We start from the raw sequence: 12,610 nt of genomic DNA, 5'->3' as shown, positions 1-12,610 counted from the left end.
AACCCTGGTCAGGCGGTTATGTAAGAATACACACTGGGCTGTCTAAGGAATTTACTTCTTTGCATTTGGAACATTGTCATGTGTATAGGTGAAATGAAGTTATAGCAGATGTCTTCAATGTTTCACAGCTAGTGGGTAAGTCAGTATAATGTCCAATTAAAAGTGTTGTCTAGCTGAATATAGACCTACAGTGGCTGGGAAGTGCAATGCAAATTTATAAAAGATGATACACTTTTACAAAGGTGGAGACAAATTTACATTTGGAAAACATTTTTACATTTTATAAAATAAAATTATTTTAGCAAAACACTTTTACCAGGGCCAAAACAAATTTACATTAAAAATTACAAAATCAGAAACACATTTACAAGCAACAGAACATTTTTACTAGTCCCGAAACAAATTAACAAACAGCAGATCCTGGTGGAAAATAAATACACCAAATGCAAGAAATCGTTCTGATGTGTCATTTCAAAATAAAGCCAAACAAAATTTGAAAAAAATGCGATAATTCTGGATACTTTCAATCAGAGATTATGAACAAATCTCAGTTTCCACTGACTCTTTGTAGTTCAGACATCCTGTAACTGGGACTTCCACCAGATCCATGTCCGGTCCGTCTCCGATCCGCTGTGGTCCGGCTCCGTGTTCTCTCGTCCATCAACACCCACTGGTTGGGTTTTCAGAACGCACTATGGAGCAGGATCACCGGACAGCTGGAGTCATGTGACCGAGGTTTCCCCGCTGTAATTACTGAATCAAGGATTCTCCTCCTCCTTTCCTCATCCATGTTGTCTTTCTGGTCCTCTGAAAACCTCTGACCTGTTGACTCCAGGCCTGGCTCCCCTCATCATGACGGTTTGTTGTTGTAGTTAAGTGAAATACGATCTGGTGATAACACAGTGTTTTATTCTGAAAATTCACCAGATGTTTTCATTTTGTTTTGGTGCCTGACTTCCTGTCCCGCTCCATCTGCTCTGTTAAAATAGAAGTCTTGTGCATCTGATCCTGAGGGCTCAGACCTGCCAGATCAGAGACGCAGCCGGAACGCAACGGAGCGGATCCAGTGGGAGTTAACACATTGACTAGAATAAAAACCTATCAACTCCAGTGCCGTTACAGATTGGAGACGGACCTGTCACAGATCTGGTGGAATTTGGACGCAATAGTGGACAACCTCGATATGTAATTTAACCAATCATGGCTTGATCTGATGTGTAAATTGAAAATATCAGCCATTTGAAATCAGAAAAAATAGCAAAAATTCTGAATTATGAACCAAATCACATATTCCACTGAATAGTGTGCCACTATTTGTCTGAATCAAAATTACTCAATGAACTCTGGTATTCTTTGTTTATAATCTCTGATTGAAAATATTCAGAATAATCGCTGTTATTTTAATATCGTTTTGCTTTATTTTGAAAGGAATGCATCGAAAATCCTCTTGAGGCTGGCTGCAGAAACACCGGAAACCACATAGACATGAATGGGGAAAAGACGATCTTTGCAGCATTAATAAACATGTTTACAGCCTGGTTCAAAAAACGGTTTGGCCCTATGAAGCTAATCGATCTAATGGCACACACTGTACCGGGGATGAATGTTTTTCTAACATGACGGTTGAGAAGATATTAAGATTACCAGTTTTGCCCAAATAAGGACATGACTGACGTGACTCCCGGTCGGGAGCACATAGCTATGGCTAGGAGGCTCACACTACATCACGCTCTGCCTGGTTGAGTCCCGCATTTCCAATATGGCTGCTGTCGTCGATTTGCTTCAAAACAGCTCTCAAGAACAGATGGGTGACGTCACGGATACTACGTCCATTATTTATACAGTCTATGGCCAAAACATAGCGCTCAATCGATCACTTCCGGATCACTTCCTGTATTTGGTAAATTCCTTTTCAGTCAGAATCTTCTGTTTGTAATTTTGTTTGGGGACTGGTAAAAATGTTCTGTTGCTGCAGCATTCTAAAGTCAATATCAGTTGATATCAACCTCTTTTTTTCTCTCTTCTCTGCCTTCAGGAGACTGCCATTTGACTGTGTGGTCATCTTGGAGCTCTTGCCAACTGACCTGCATGGAGGGGCGGAGCTTTGAGACCACCGGTCACCAAGCTCGCTCCAGAGCTGTGATCATTCAGGCCATAGTGAACCAGCACAGCTGTCCAAATCAAATCTTTGAGACCCGCCCATGTAAAGGTACGAGAGAAAATTGTATTGTTTTGAAAGTGCAGAGCCTACCCAAAATTTAAGGGGCGCAGTTTGTAAAGTTGTGCACACTGAAAATAACAGCCACAATTCTCCACATTAAGCTCTTCAATGTCTTAAAAATGTAGTGTGAATTCTTAAAAGTCACTTTTTTCTAAATCACATTTAGAGGATTATTTGTGATCTTTTTCACATTTAATGTTGTGACAAATATAGTGAAGTTAAAATCACTGTACAAATCCAAATACTAAATATAAATATACATGTTAAATCTTAATATAAATGTTCAATCTAAGTGTTAAATATAAATCGAAATGTAAAAGTTTTAATCTAAATGTTAAATGTTCAATCTAAATGTTAAATATAAATCTAAGTGTTAAATGTCCAATGTAAATGTTAAATGTTCAATTTAAATATTAAATGTAACTCTAAATGTTTAATCTAAATGTTAAATATAAATCTTGAAAAATCTCTTAATGGTCATGGTAAAATTATGAGGCAAAAGAGAAAATACAACAAAATATTTGCATTGGTGGAGCCAAATGTTTTTTTATATAAAGATACAAAAGACAAACAAGAGATGAAGGACTGAAGAAAACACAAGATGACCAACTAAGAATGAACTCACCGATAAGATGCCAATGAAGAAGGTGTCTCTCAGGAGGGGAGAGGTCACATGTCACAGAAGCAGATCCCTCCCTCCTTTTTCTCTGATCGATTAAATTCTTTTCACCAAGAAAGTTTAGATGCAAAACGCTGATATCATCTCACTATTGTTAAAGTGCTCGACTGTTGGAAGCTCCGAAGAAGGACAGAAGAGAGATCAGTCTCAAGTTAACAGAGTTTATTCTGGTCACAGGAAAAGCATGTGCTCAGCTGAGGTCTCAGATGGAATGAGCCCAGATATACAGAAAAGATGGACATTTATCTTCTTGGGCTGCACCCCGTACAATGGGTTGGACTTTAAGATTTGCAATCTCTGACTCCAGTTCAAACAGGTTCAGGGTCATCATTATCGTGAGCTGCGCCAACCATCAGCCCACGCATTAATTGTGTATGGATCAAAGAGATGTGTATGTGTGTTGTTTAAGGCATGCAGCTAACGAGCAGTGCAGGAGTCACAGTTTCGGTCAGAACATTATGTGAACCTGATGATTATACAGCAGAGTGGTTTTCTAACATAAAATCAGCAACATCTCTATTCTATCATTATAGTAAGGAAGGGGATACCCAATAACAAAAATACAAATATCCTTCACTATGATACTGTGAGTTGATATGTATATATCTTCGAAAGTAAACCAGGTGGGGGAAACTTACAGAATGAACTATCACTCTGACATGAATTTCTTTTTCAAGACATTCCTCTGATTAAACAGATTGCTTAGCTGTTGATTGAATCCAGAATAACCTTAAATGTGATGTAACGTAATATAATAGTGAGGTAATATGTGAAAGGACTGAAGAGGGAATGATCATGTACCATAAAATTAAAGTGAAACATAGGATTTTTTCTCTCATGGCCTACGGCCTTCATGCATCTTTGGTTTGATCTAAAACAGACTGGAGGGTGCAGAGTTAATGTAAACACTCACAGCAGTGTCTGGTCTTGCTAGACGCAGAATAAAGGGAGAGGGCAGTGAATTTCAGTCTGAATCATTTTGTGTTCTTCACATCCAAGGCTGGTCCCAACAGCTAGAAGCTCTGAGCCTCTAGAAATTTTCATACAACCAGTATTGAATTATAATTGCAAAGAACGTCATTCTAAAACTCTGGAACAAAAAGACACCCCCCAGCTTTGTAGCTTGTCTTATGATGCTCTCTAGTCCTTTATATGGAGAAGATCCTATATGAGATGCAAGGGAAGATAACCAGTAGCCATATTCGCAAAGCTCCCTAGTACAAAGAGTTGCTTCTAGTGGGGAAAAAATATGACAAAATTCTAAGAATCATGACATTTTCTTAGAATCTTCCCTAAAAGTTAACAAAGTCTTCCCTTTGCAAAGAAAAAAATTATTCACAAAGCATTTTAGCCCTAAAGAGGGCTCCTACTGTTAAACTGTTCGGAGTAATGAGAGGCTGAAGACTTTCACAAGCTGAGGAGGAAATAAGAGAATGATTATGAAATATGAGAAATGCACTTCTAGCAATGAATGACAGCGAGTTAATTAAATGCTATAGATAAAATTCAGCTGTGATCATGAATGCGTTCGCATCAAGCCAACACAATATCCCCAGAAAGGAAAGTGATGGCAAGATATTTAGCACCATGAAAAATGTAACAGTTTCACCTGTGCCTATGTTCTTGTGACAGGTGAGCCTCGCATAGGGAGGCTTGTTATGTAAGGGATAATGTATGGTTAGCAGGTTGTTATGGGAAAAAGAATCCTGACAGGGTGAGAAAAGTGAAGACCACCCTGAATACTTTCGCATTGGACTCATATTTTTAGACCGGAGGTTGCCGCTTGGGTAAAACCAAGTAGCAACCTCTGGTCTTGAAATATGAAGCCCATGTGAAGTGCTAAAACCTGCAGTTCATCGAGCATCCACTTGAGGCTGGCTGCAGAAACACCAGAAACCACTTACACACCCATTCAAAGAAGACGTTCTTTACAGCAGAAATAAACATGTTTACAGCCTGGTTCAAAAAACAGTTTAGGTCTGAATAGTTAATTTCTCTATCAGCACACACTGTACCAGGGGTGAATTATTTTATAACTCTGTATTGTCAAAGATATTAAACTTACGAGTTTGCTCAAATAAGGACATGACTGACTTGATTGACAGGCGGGCACCCTGTAGCTGTGAGTGAAAAGGCTCAAACCCCGCTTCTTTACCTCACACTAGCTTGGACGAAGTTTGGTTGTGTTCAGCATTTACAATATGGCACCCAGTGACGGCTTCAAAACGGCGCTGAGGAACAGATGGGTGACGTCATGTATACTACGTCCATTTCTTATACAGTCTATGGGTAAAACCATTAGTTTCCATTATCATCATACAGGTAAACAATGGAGCTAAAATTATGAAAATATTGGTTTAAAATGAGTAAACATTGATTTACAGTACAGTAATCACAAAGCAGCAAAGTATGAAAAGCAAAATGATGAAATTATTGTATAATGATGGACTTTGTTATAATGAAGGGTCTAGATTATGACAAAGGTCAGGGGGAGGGTGGAGGGGTGTCATGGATCGGTGAGTAAATCGCACACAGCAATCAGTGCTCTGATTTTGGCAGTTTGGGGGGTTGTGGTATATGGGGTAAACAGCTGCCTTCATGCCCTGTTCTTCCACAGCTGCAAAACTGGTCAGTATTGATGAAAGAATGCAGCATGAGTTCATCAGCTCTCATGTTGTGAAGACATTGTGAATATAGACATTGCAGTTCTCATTTTATGTAGCCTAATCCCAAAAATTTGGCATTTTGTTCAAGAACAAAGCAAGGCTGTACTAGTTCATGACAGTGTGCATTTATCAAAGCTTATCGCTGTCCAGTAGCTGAGACCTCCTCAATGTTTGACTCCCAACTCCAAACTCCTCAAAGGTTTAAAAACAGGGGAATTGGGGGATTGTATAGCGCCAAATCACAACAAACGTTATCTCAAGACGCTTTTACAAACAGAGCAAGTCTAGACTGTACTCTATGTTAAAGAGGGATAGAGGAGAATAAGAGAGAGTTAATTATCATTTATTTCCTGAAATCTACCATACAGTGAAACCCAATCTATTTTTCTATTCCATTAATTAATTCAAAATCCATCCAAAACATGTTACTGGCAAAGATAACCTTATATATTTTAGATTGCTATGTGCACAGCAAATGTGTATTGTAATTATATTGAGTTTTTTCAATCAAATTCAAAAGAATAACAGCAATATGATATTGCCATTATATCGGTCATACTTGATAAATAAGACAGCTATGTTACTGAAAAGCTATTTGATTCTGAAAATAACAACACTACCGCCAAGCTACAGAGAAATTTAGTTACACAGCAGTCCATTTAAGATGAGTTGAGGCAAAGTGGAAAACTGTCCTGTAGTCTGAGGAATACAAATTTGACCATCTTTTTTTTGGAAATCATGGACTGTTTTTTTTTTATGCTCTAAAGAGAAACAAAAGCCAGTATCTGGTATAGGCACCATTAATGCTGAACAATGTACACAGATTTTGGAGCAACATGTGCTGCCATCAACACAAGGGAGACCTTGCATATACTTCAGCAAAGACAACCAATCAATCTTTATTTGTATAGTACCAAATCACAACATACATTATCTCAAGAGGCTTTTACAAACACCTTACCCTGCCAGTTAGCCTTCCTAATCCACCATGAGTATTGCACCTCGCAGTATTTAGCTAGTTACAGCGGCAAGGACAAACTTCCTTTTAACAAGCAGAAACCTTGAACAGAACCAGTCTGTTAGACAGACATCTGCCTCCACCCAGTTTTGGTTTGAAAGAGAGAGAGAGAGATCAATCTAAAAACAAAAATAAATTAGAATGTTACCCAGCTCTACAGAGGGATTACACTGTGGCAGAATATCTGAGCACTGTGACAGATCCAAAGCTGAGGAAATCTTTCACCATGTACAGACTCAATGAACACGACCTCGCCATTGAGAGAGGATGCCACAGACAGAACTGGCTCCCCAAAGAGGACAGAGTCTGCACCCACTGCACGCAGCATGAGGTGGAGACAGAGCTCCACTTTTTAACAAACTGTCCTCTATACCAGGACATCAGAGACACATTCTTCCCACTGATCACAAACACACACAAAGAATTTCACTCACTTGACAACAAACACAAACTGATGTACCTGCTGGGTGAGGTACCACAATGCGCAAACACTGCAGCACGCTATATCAGCTGCTGCGAGCAGAAGAGAGCGTCCAACAGCTCAGAACCCCTGTGAATATCCCTGCACCATCATTTAATTAGACCTGTACATACACACACCACAGAGCTGTACATACACACACCACAGAACTGTACATCTTTCCTCTTTAAATCTTTATATTCTAATTTTACATTTCTGTAAATAATCTATAGTCATCTGTAAAAGATAAATGACATTGTTATTATTATTATTATTATTATTGTTAGTATTATTGTTATAACTATTATTATTATTATTATTATTATTATTATTATTATTATTATTATATATTTTTTGTTGTTGTTAGTATTATTATTGTTATTTTTATTTTTATTATCATTATTATGAGAGAGAGAGAGAGAGAGAGAGAGATGATAGTGATGAGATGATAGTGATGAGATGGATAGCAGTAGAAGAAGTAGTAGCTGTTTTCACTGGAGTCCAGCACGTCTGTATAGCAGCTAGAGTCTGGAACGTCCACAGCAGCATGCCTAGCCACATTCTGCACATAGTCTATTGCAACAGCATGGCTCTGTTGCAGTAGAGGGCTGAACTGGCCTGCAAGCGATCCTTACTTGTCACCTATCAAATGCATTTGGCGTATCATGAATAAAAAATACGACAAAATACAGAGGCCCACAACTGTTGAGCTGCTGAAATCCTGCATTTCACATTTTACTCTTTCAATTCCAGAAACTGGTCTCCTCTGTTCCCAGAGTATTGTTAAAAGAAGAGGTGATGCAACACAATAAACATGCCCCTGTTACCATTCTGCGGAAATGTGTTGCTGGCATGAAATTTAAAATGAGCATATATTTTTCGGTTGCAACACTTAATAATTGTATTTGCACTATTTCTAATATATTATGGGGTTTAAATCATTTGAAAAACATGAACTCTGTTTTTATTTAAATTTTACAGTGCCCCAGAATTGGGTTTAAATAAATAAAAGGTGTCAGTCATTCATTTACAATCAGTTTCTACCATCTAACTTCCTTTGAAGATGCCTTTGTGACAGACCAGACTATTTTTCTCCCCCTTCCCCTAAGGCATCATCTTCCCCAGCAAAGCATCAGTAGAGATGATGGTTGGTGTCCAAGAGAGCCTAACAACAGGGCTGGATGCCTGCAAAAAAAGCACTAATGAGCATTGTCTATGCCTGTCTTCTGTTGCAACAGGAGGAAAATGTCACAGCTACCAGTGGAGGACAGGAGGATGGAGCAACAATGAGAGAACAGTTTGGTGTCAGCGCTCGGATGGTGTCAATGTAACAGGTGAGTACTGACGGCATCATTTTATCCTAAGCCCTAGAAATAATTCAAACACCAATCCTTGTTTAAAATGAATCAATGCATATCTGGCTTTATGCAGACTGCACTTAATTGGTATGCAAACAGCTGCGGGGGAGCTTCATGTAAGAATTCAGCCTGGATCTCACGGATATTTGCGACAGTATTGGATTACTGGATGGCTCAAAAACATTTGTGAACGATACCCTGCCAGTTAGTCATTCTGTCTTTTATACATCTGTAAAAGATGTTACTAGTAATTTTTGTAGATGGTTGGGAATAAATTCAGAACATCAACATCATAACACAACACATAAAATAACATGCATCTTAATATAACTAATCAATAGTTCAGATGCCATGAGCTGGGAGGCTTATATCATAATCAATAATAATAATCTTGTATTTATGTTCAGTGGAAGTAAAGAAGCCATGGAGAATTAGAACAAATGCAATACTGTTGAAGGAATAAAAGCTTAAGGGCAGCTTCACATTTGCTGTGAACCATGGGTAAATGTGATGTTATCACTGTTAGGAAGTGTTACCGGCTAATACGATGCAGAGGAGAAAAGAGGGTGGAGGCATTACTCTGGGGTATTTTGAAATGCAATTTTCTATGTTTGAATAAAATGTGTTCACAAATTGATCAAAGACCCGATATACAACTGAGCCCATTAATCAGGTGTGACAGAATATTAATTTCATTTCAGTTGGTAAAGGAACAGAAATAAGGACCTTTTTTGTGTTTTTTTTTTCATCAGGGGGTTGTTCTCAACAGAAAAAGCCAACCACAGTCAGACACTGCCATCCTCCATGCACAAAACCCTTCTCATACTGCACACCGGTAAGATCTATGTTCTTTGCTTACGGCTGTCTTTAATTCTCACAAAATATTTGCTGCGTCCTGTTTCTGACACATTCTGGGTGAGAATTTGCCTACACTTTGACGCATTATGTTTTAAATAACCTGGAACAGTATGGTAACATACTGTCAGTTACTAGGTACACCTAGATGGGTGTACATTTTCACTGCAGGCTATAAAAATGCAGTTGAAATTTTACTGCCCCCTAGAGTATCTTCCATGAAACACTGAAATGCAAAACAATAGCTATGGACATGCGAAAGACTTAATGAAATGTTCAATTGAGTCAGACTTGCTTGACAAGTGACCCTGTAGCATTAATTGTTTTGCACACCTGTTAACACTAGGTTTTTAAAAAAATATCCAAGGATATTTCACTTGCAAATAAAAATACACATTGTACTGATACTCACTGTACATTGATAGGTGTGGGAGAAAGTTACATCCTTGTACTGACCTCATCTCTGTCAAAGAGATCACTGTCAAATTCAATAAATCAATCAATCTTTATTTATAAAGCACCAAATCATAACAAACGTTATCTCAAGACGCTTTTACAGAGCAGTTCTAGACCACTCTATGTTAAATTATTAACAAAGACCCGACATCCAGTCCCTTCTTACAGACAGGACTCAGTCTTATCTCACCATGAACATTGCACCTTGTAGTATTTAGCAAGTTACAGCGGCGAGGAAAAACTTCATTTTAACAGGCAGAAACTCGAGCAGAACCAGACTCATGTTAGACAGACATCTGCCTTGACCAAGTTGTCAGTCTAGGCCAGTAACAGCATAACTAAGAGCTGGTCCAAGCCTGAGCCAGCTCTAACTTTACGTTTTATAGGAAAGTTTTAAGCCTAATCTTAAAAGTCGAGCGGATGTCTGCCTCCCGGACCCTAACATGCAGAAACCTTGAGCAGAACCAGACTCATGTTAGACAGCCACCTGCATCGACCGAGTTAGGGTTGGAAAGAGGGATAGAGGAGAATAAGAGAGATAGAGAGAGATGATAGTGAAGTAATGGATAGTAGTAGTAGTAGCTGTTGACACTGGAGTACGGCATGTCCACAGCAGCGACTCAGAGGAACCTACAAGACAATGGAGCTCAGGGACTCCAGAAAGGTTCAGTTATAGCATATCACAATTTTCTACTGGAGTAACTTACAAATGAGATACAAATGCCTAAAATGTCCTTTGCAAGATTGCAAACATATTCATATTGAGGCTAAAGTGGTCAGTCATTTGTCTACATGGAGGGAAAAATGATCTCAAAGTCATTAATGTGACCCAATCAAAAGCAGAAAGAAATACAAAATGTTAGGTGGGGTTTCAGCATCAAAGCTGTCCAGCTCAATCTAAAAACCTGAAACATGTCTTGTCTAATGGTCGTGTTTGCTTCACAGAGAGAGCACAGGAGAGACTTAAGGCTAATTTATACTTCTGCGTCGCCCCTACGCAGCAGGGGCTGACGCGGACATGAGCCCCACATACTTCTGCGTCGATGTGTCCGTGTCGCGCAGTAATTCTCCGCCGAAACGCCTGAGGGCAGTGTGCTCTCTCTGATAGCCGGTCTCCTACTTCCGGACCGCTACGATCTCTGTTTACTTTTCCACAGAGATTCAGAGCGTGTTATGCTAATCTACAGCTGATACATGTTGCTGTTTATCGTACAGACATGATTACATGAAGAATAGAGAGGAGGACATGAAATACACGGCCGATGTGTGGCCGATGTCCGGGATCCCGGAAGTGCTGTGAATGCGGGAAAGACAAAGACGCCGAGCGGACCAATCACAGGGCTTGCGGTCCGCGTCGGCTCTACGCGGAGTTACATTTTGGAGGAGGTGCACGTCAGCTACGTGCGTAGGCCTCTGTGTAGGTACGGGAGCTACGCAGACCTACGGCGTAGGCTACGCCGTCAGTTCGACGCAGAAGTATAAATCAGCCTTTACAATGATCCAACTCCAGACAGGGGAGACAGAGTAACTAAAAACACAGAGTAATCAACACAGGTGAAACTAATCAGGTTTATCAAAAAAGGAGGGAAACACACAAAGGCAGGAAGTAAAACTAAACTGGAAACACGTGGATCAAGAACTACAAAATAAAACAGGAAACACAAAACTAGACTAAGAAACAAGAAAATACAACAAGAGACATGGATCACTGAACACACAAGAGAGACAAAGGATAACTAATACAGAATAAAAACAGGGAGGAACCAAGACAAGAAACACAACAAGACAAGGAAAAAACTAAACTAACCATCAACTCATGATACTTAATCCACTGTAAGCTGAACACTTTGCAACATTTAGCTAGTTACAGTGGCAAAGAAAAACTTCCTTTTAATAGGCAGAAACCTCGAGCAGAACCAGACTCAAGTGAGAGAGAGAGAGAGAGAGAGAGAGAGAGAGAGAGAGAGAGAGAGAGAGAGAGAGAGAGAGTGACATTGGTAGCTACACTTCTTCCCATGAATTCAAGGAAAGGTTGCTATTGTATTGCCTTGTACTGTTCAGTTTCAAAATATATTAAGTTTGAATGATAAATGAAGTTTGAAACATGGGAATGTGTTTTAGAAATTAGAATAAGCACAGTAGTCAAAATAAAAAGCAAACAGATCTATTAGCAGAGGTTTTATTAATAGGAAAGTGATCTTCACAGTCTTGTGTTGGCTGTAAATGATGTCTCCCTGGCCTTGCTCCCCTTCTGCTATGCAGAGTGGAGTGTGTGGGTGTGAGAAGGGTTACACTGAAGTGATGACCATGCACGGCTTCCTGGATTACTGCACCAGAACCCCAGGGGTGGACAACAACAAGAAAGCTGATGTGAAAACCAACTCTGGGAGATTAAAACCCGGACCATCTCAGGCCCAGGACCACTTCAGGGAGTGGACCCTACGACCTGTTGGCCCAGGTACTGAAATGGAAGTCATTTTAATGGCTTGCCTGAAGTGATTTTTGCTTTGGAAACTGCCTTTGTAGCTTTGTTCAAGGGGCATAATCTCGTGTGGTCCATGTTTTCCTTTGGTTTATCAATGCTGTTAAAAAAGAAGAGTTCAAGCTGTGCCTTAAAAATACTTTTTACCTCCACAGATGGAAGAGTAAAGCTTTGGGTTTATGCCGTGACTGCCGTTGGATTCATCTTAATACTCTTCATTATTGCATTAACATTCCTGGTCTGGTATGTATATTGGTTTCTTCCTCACTTTTAAAGAAGAAAAATATTGAAGTCAAAGGCATTATAGATGAAAACAGACACAGAACACTGAAAGGCAAAGTGAATTTCAAACCATTAGTTTTCTTTGAAAAGAACCTTGTCACCTATGATTTATATGTCTGACAATGTTTTGTCT

General features: G+C 39.4%; 1 protein-coding gene across 1 annotated transcript in view; it reads left to right on the top strand.

Moving 5' to 3' along the window:
* thsd7ba (thrombospondin, type I, domain containing 7Ba) overlaps nucleotides 1-12,610 on the top strand; it is a 156,464-nt gene that overhangs the window by 140,347 nt on the left and 3,507 nt on the right. Inside the window, exons 23-27 of the mRNA XM_034693559.1 lie at nucleotides 2,036-2,209; nucleotides 8,283-8,378; nucleotides 9,155-9,237; nucleotides 11,976-12,171; nucleotides 12,351-12,438. Of these exons, the coding sequence (XP_034549450.1) occupies nucleotides 2,036-2,209; nucleotides 8,283-8,378; nucleotides 9,155-9,237; nucleotides 11,976-12,171; nucleotides 12,351-12,438 (637 nt within the window). The remainder of the gene's footprint in view (nucleotides 1-2,035; nucleotides 2,210-8,282; nucleotides 8,379-9,154; nucleotides 9,238-11,975; nucleotides 12,172-12,350; nucleotides 12,439-12,610) is intronic.

The sequence above is a fragment of the Notolabrus celidotus genome, chromosome 10 (genome assembly GCF_009762535.1).
Source record: "Notolabrus celidotus isolate fNotCel1 chromosome 10, fNotCel1.pri, whole genome shotgun sequence".
In the NCBI taxonomy this organism is placed as follows: domain Eukaryota; kingdom Metazoa; phylum Chordata; class Actinopteri; order Labriformes; family Labridae; genus Notolabrus; species Notolabrus celidotus.
Note: the sequence above shows the minus strand (reverse complement) of the source record. Positions and strands in the feature narration are given on the sequence as shown.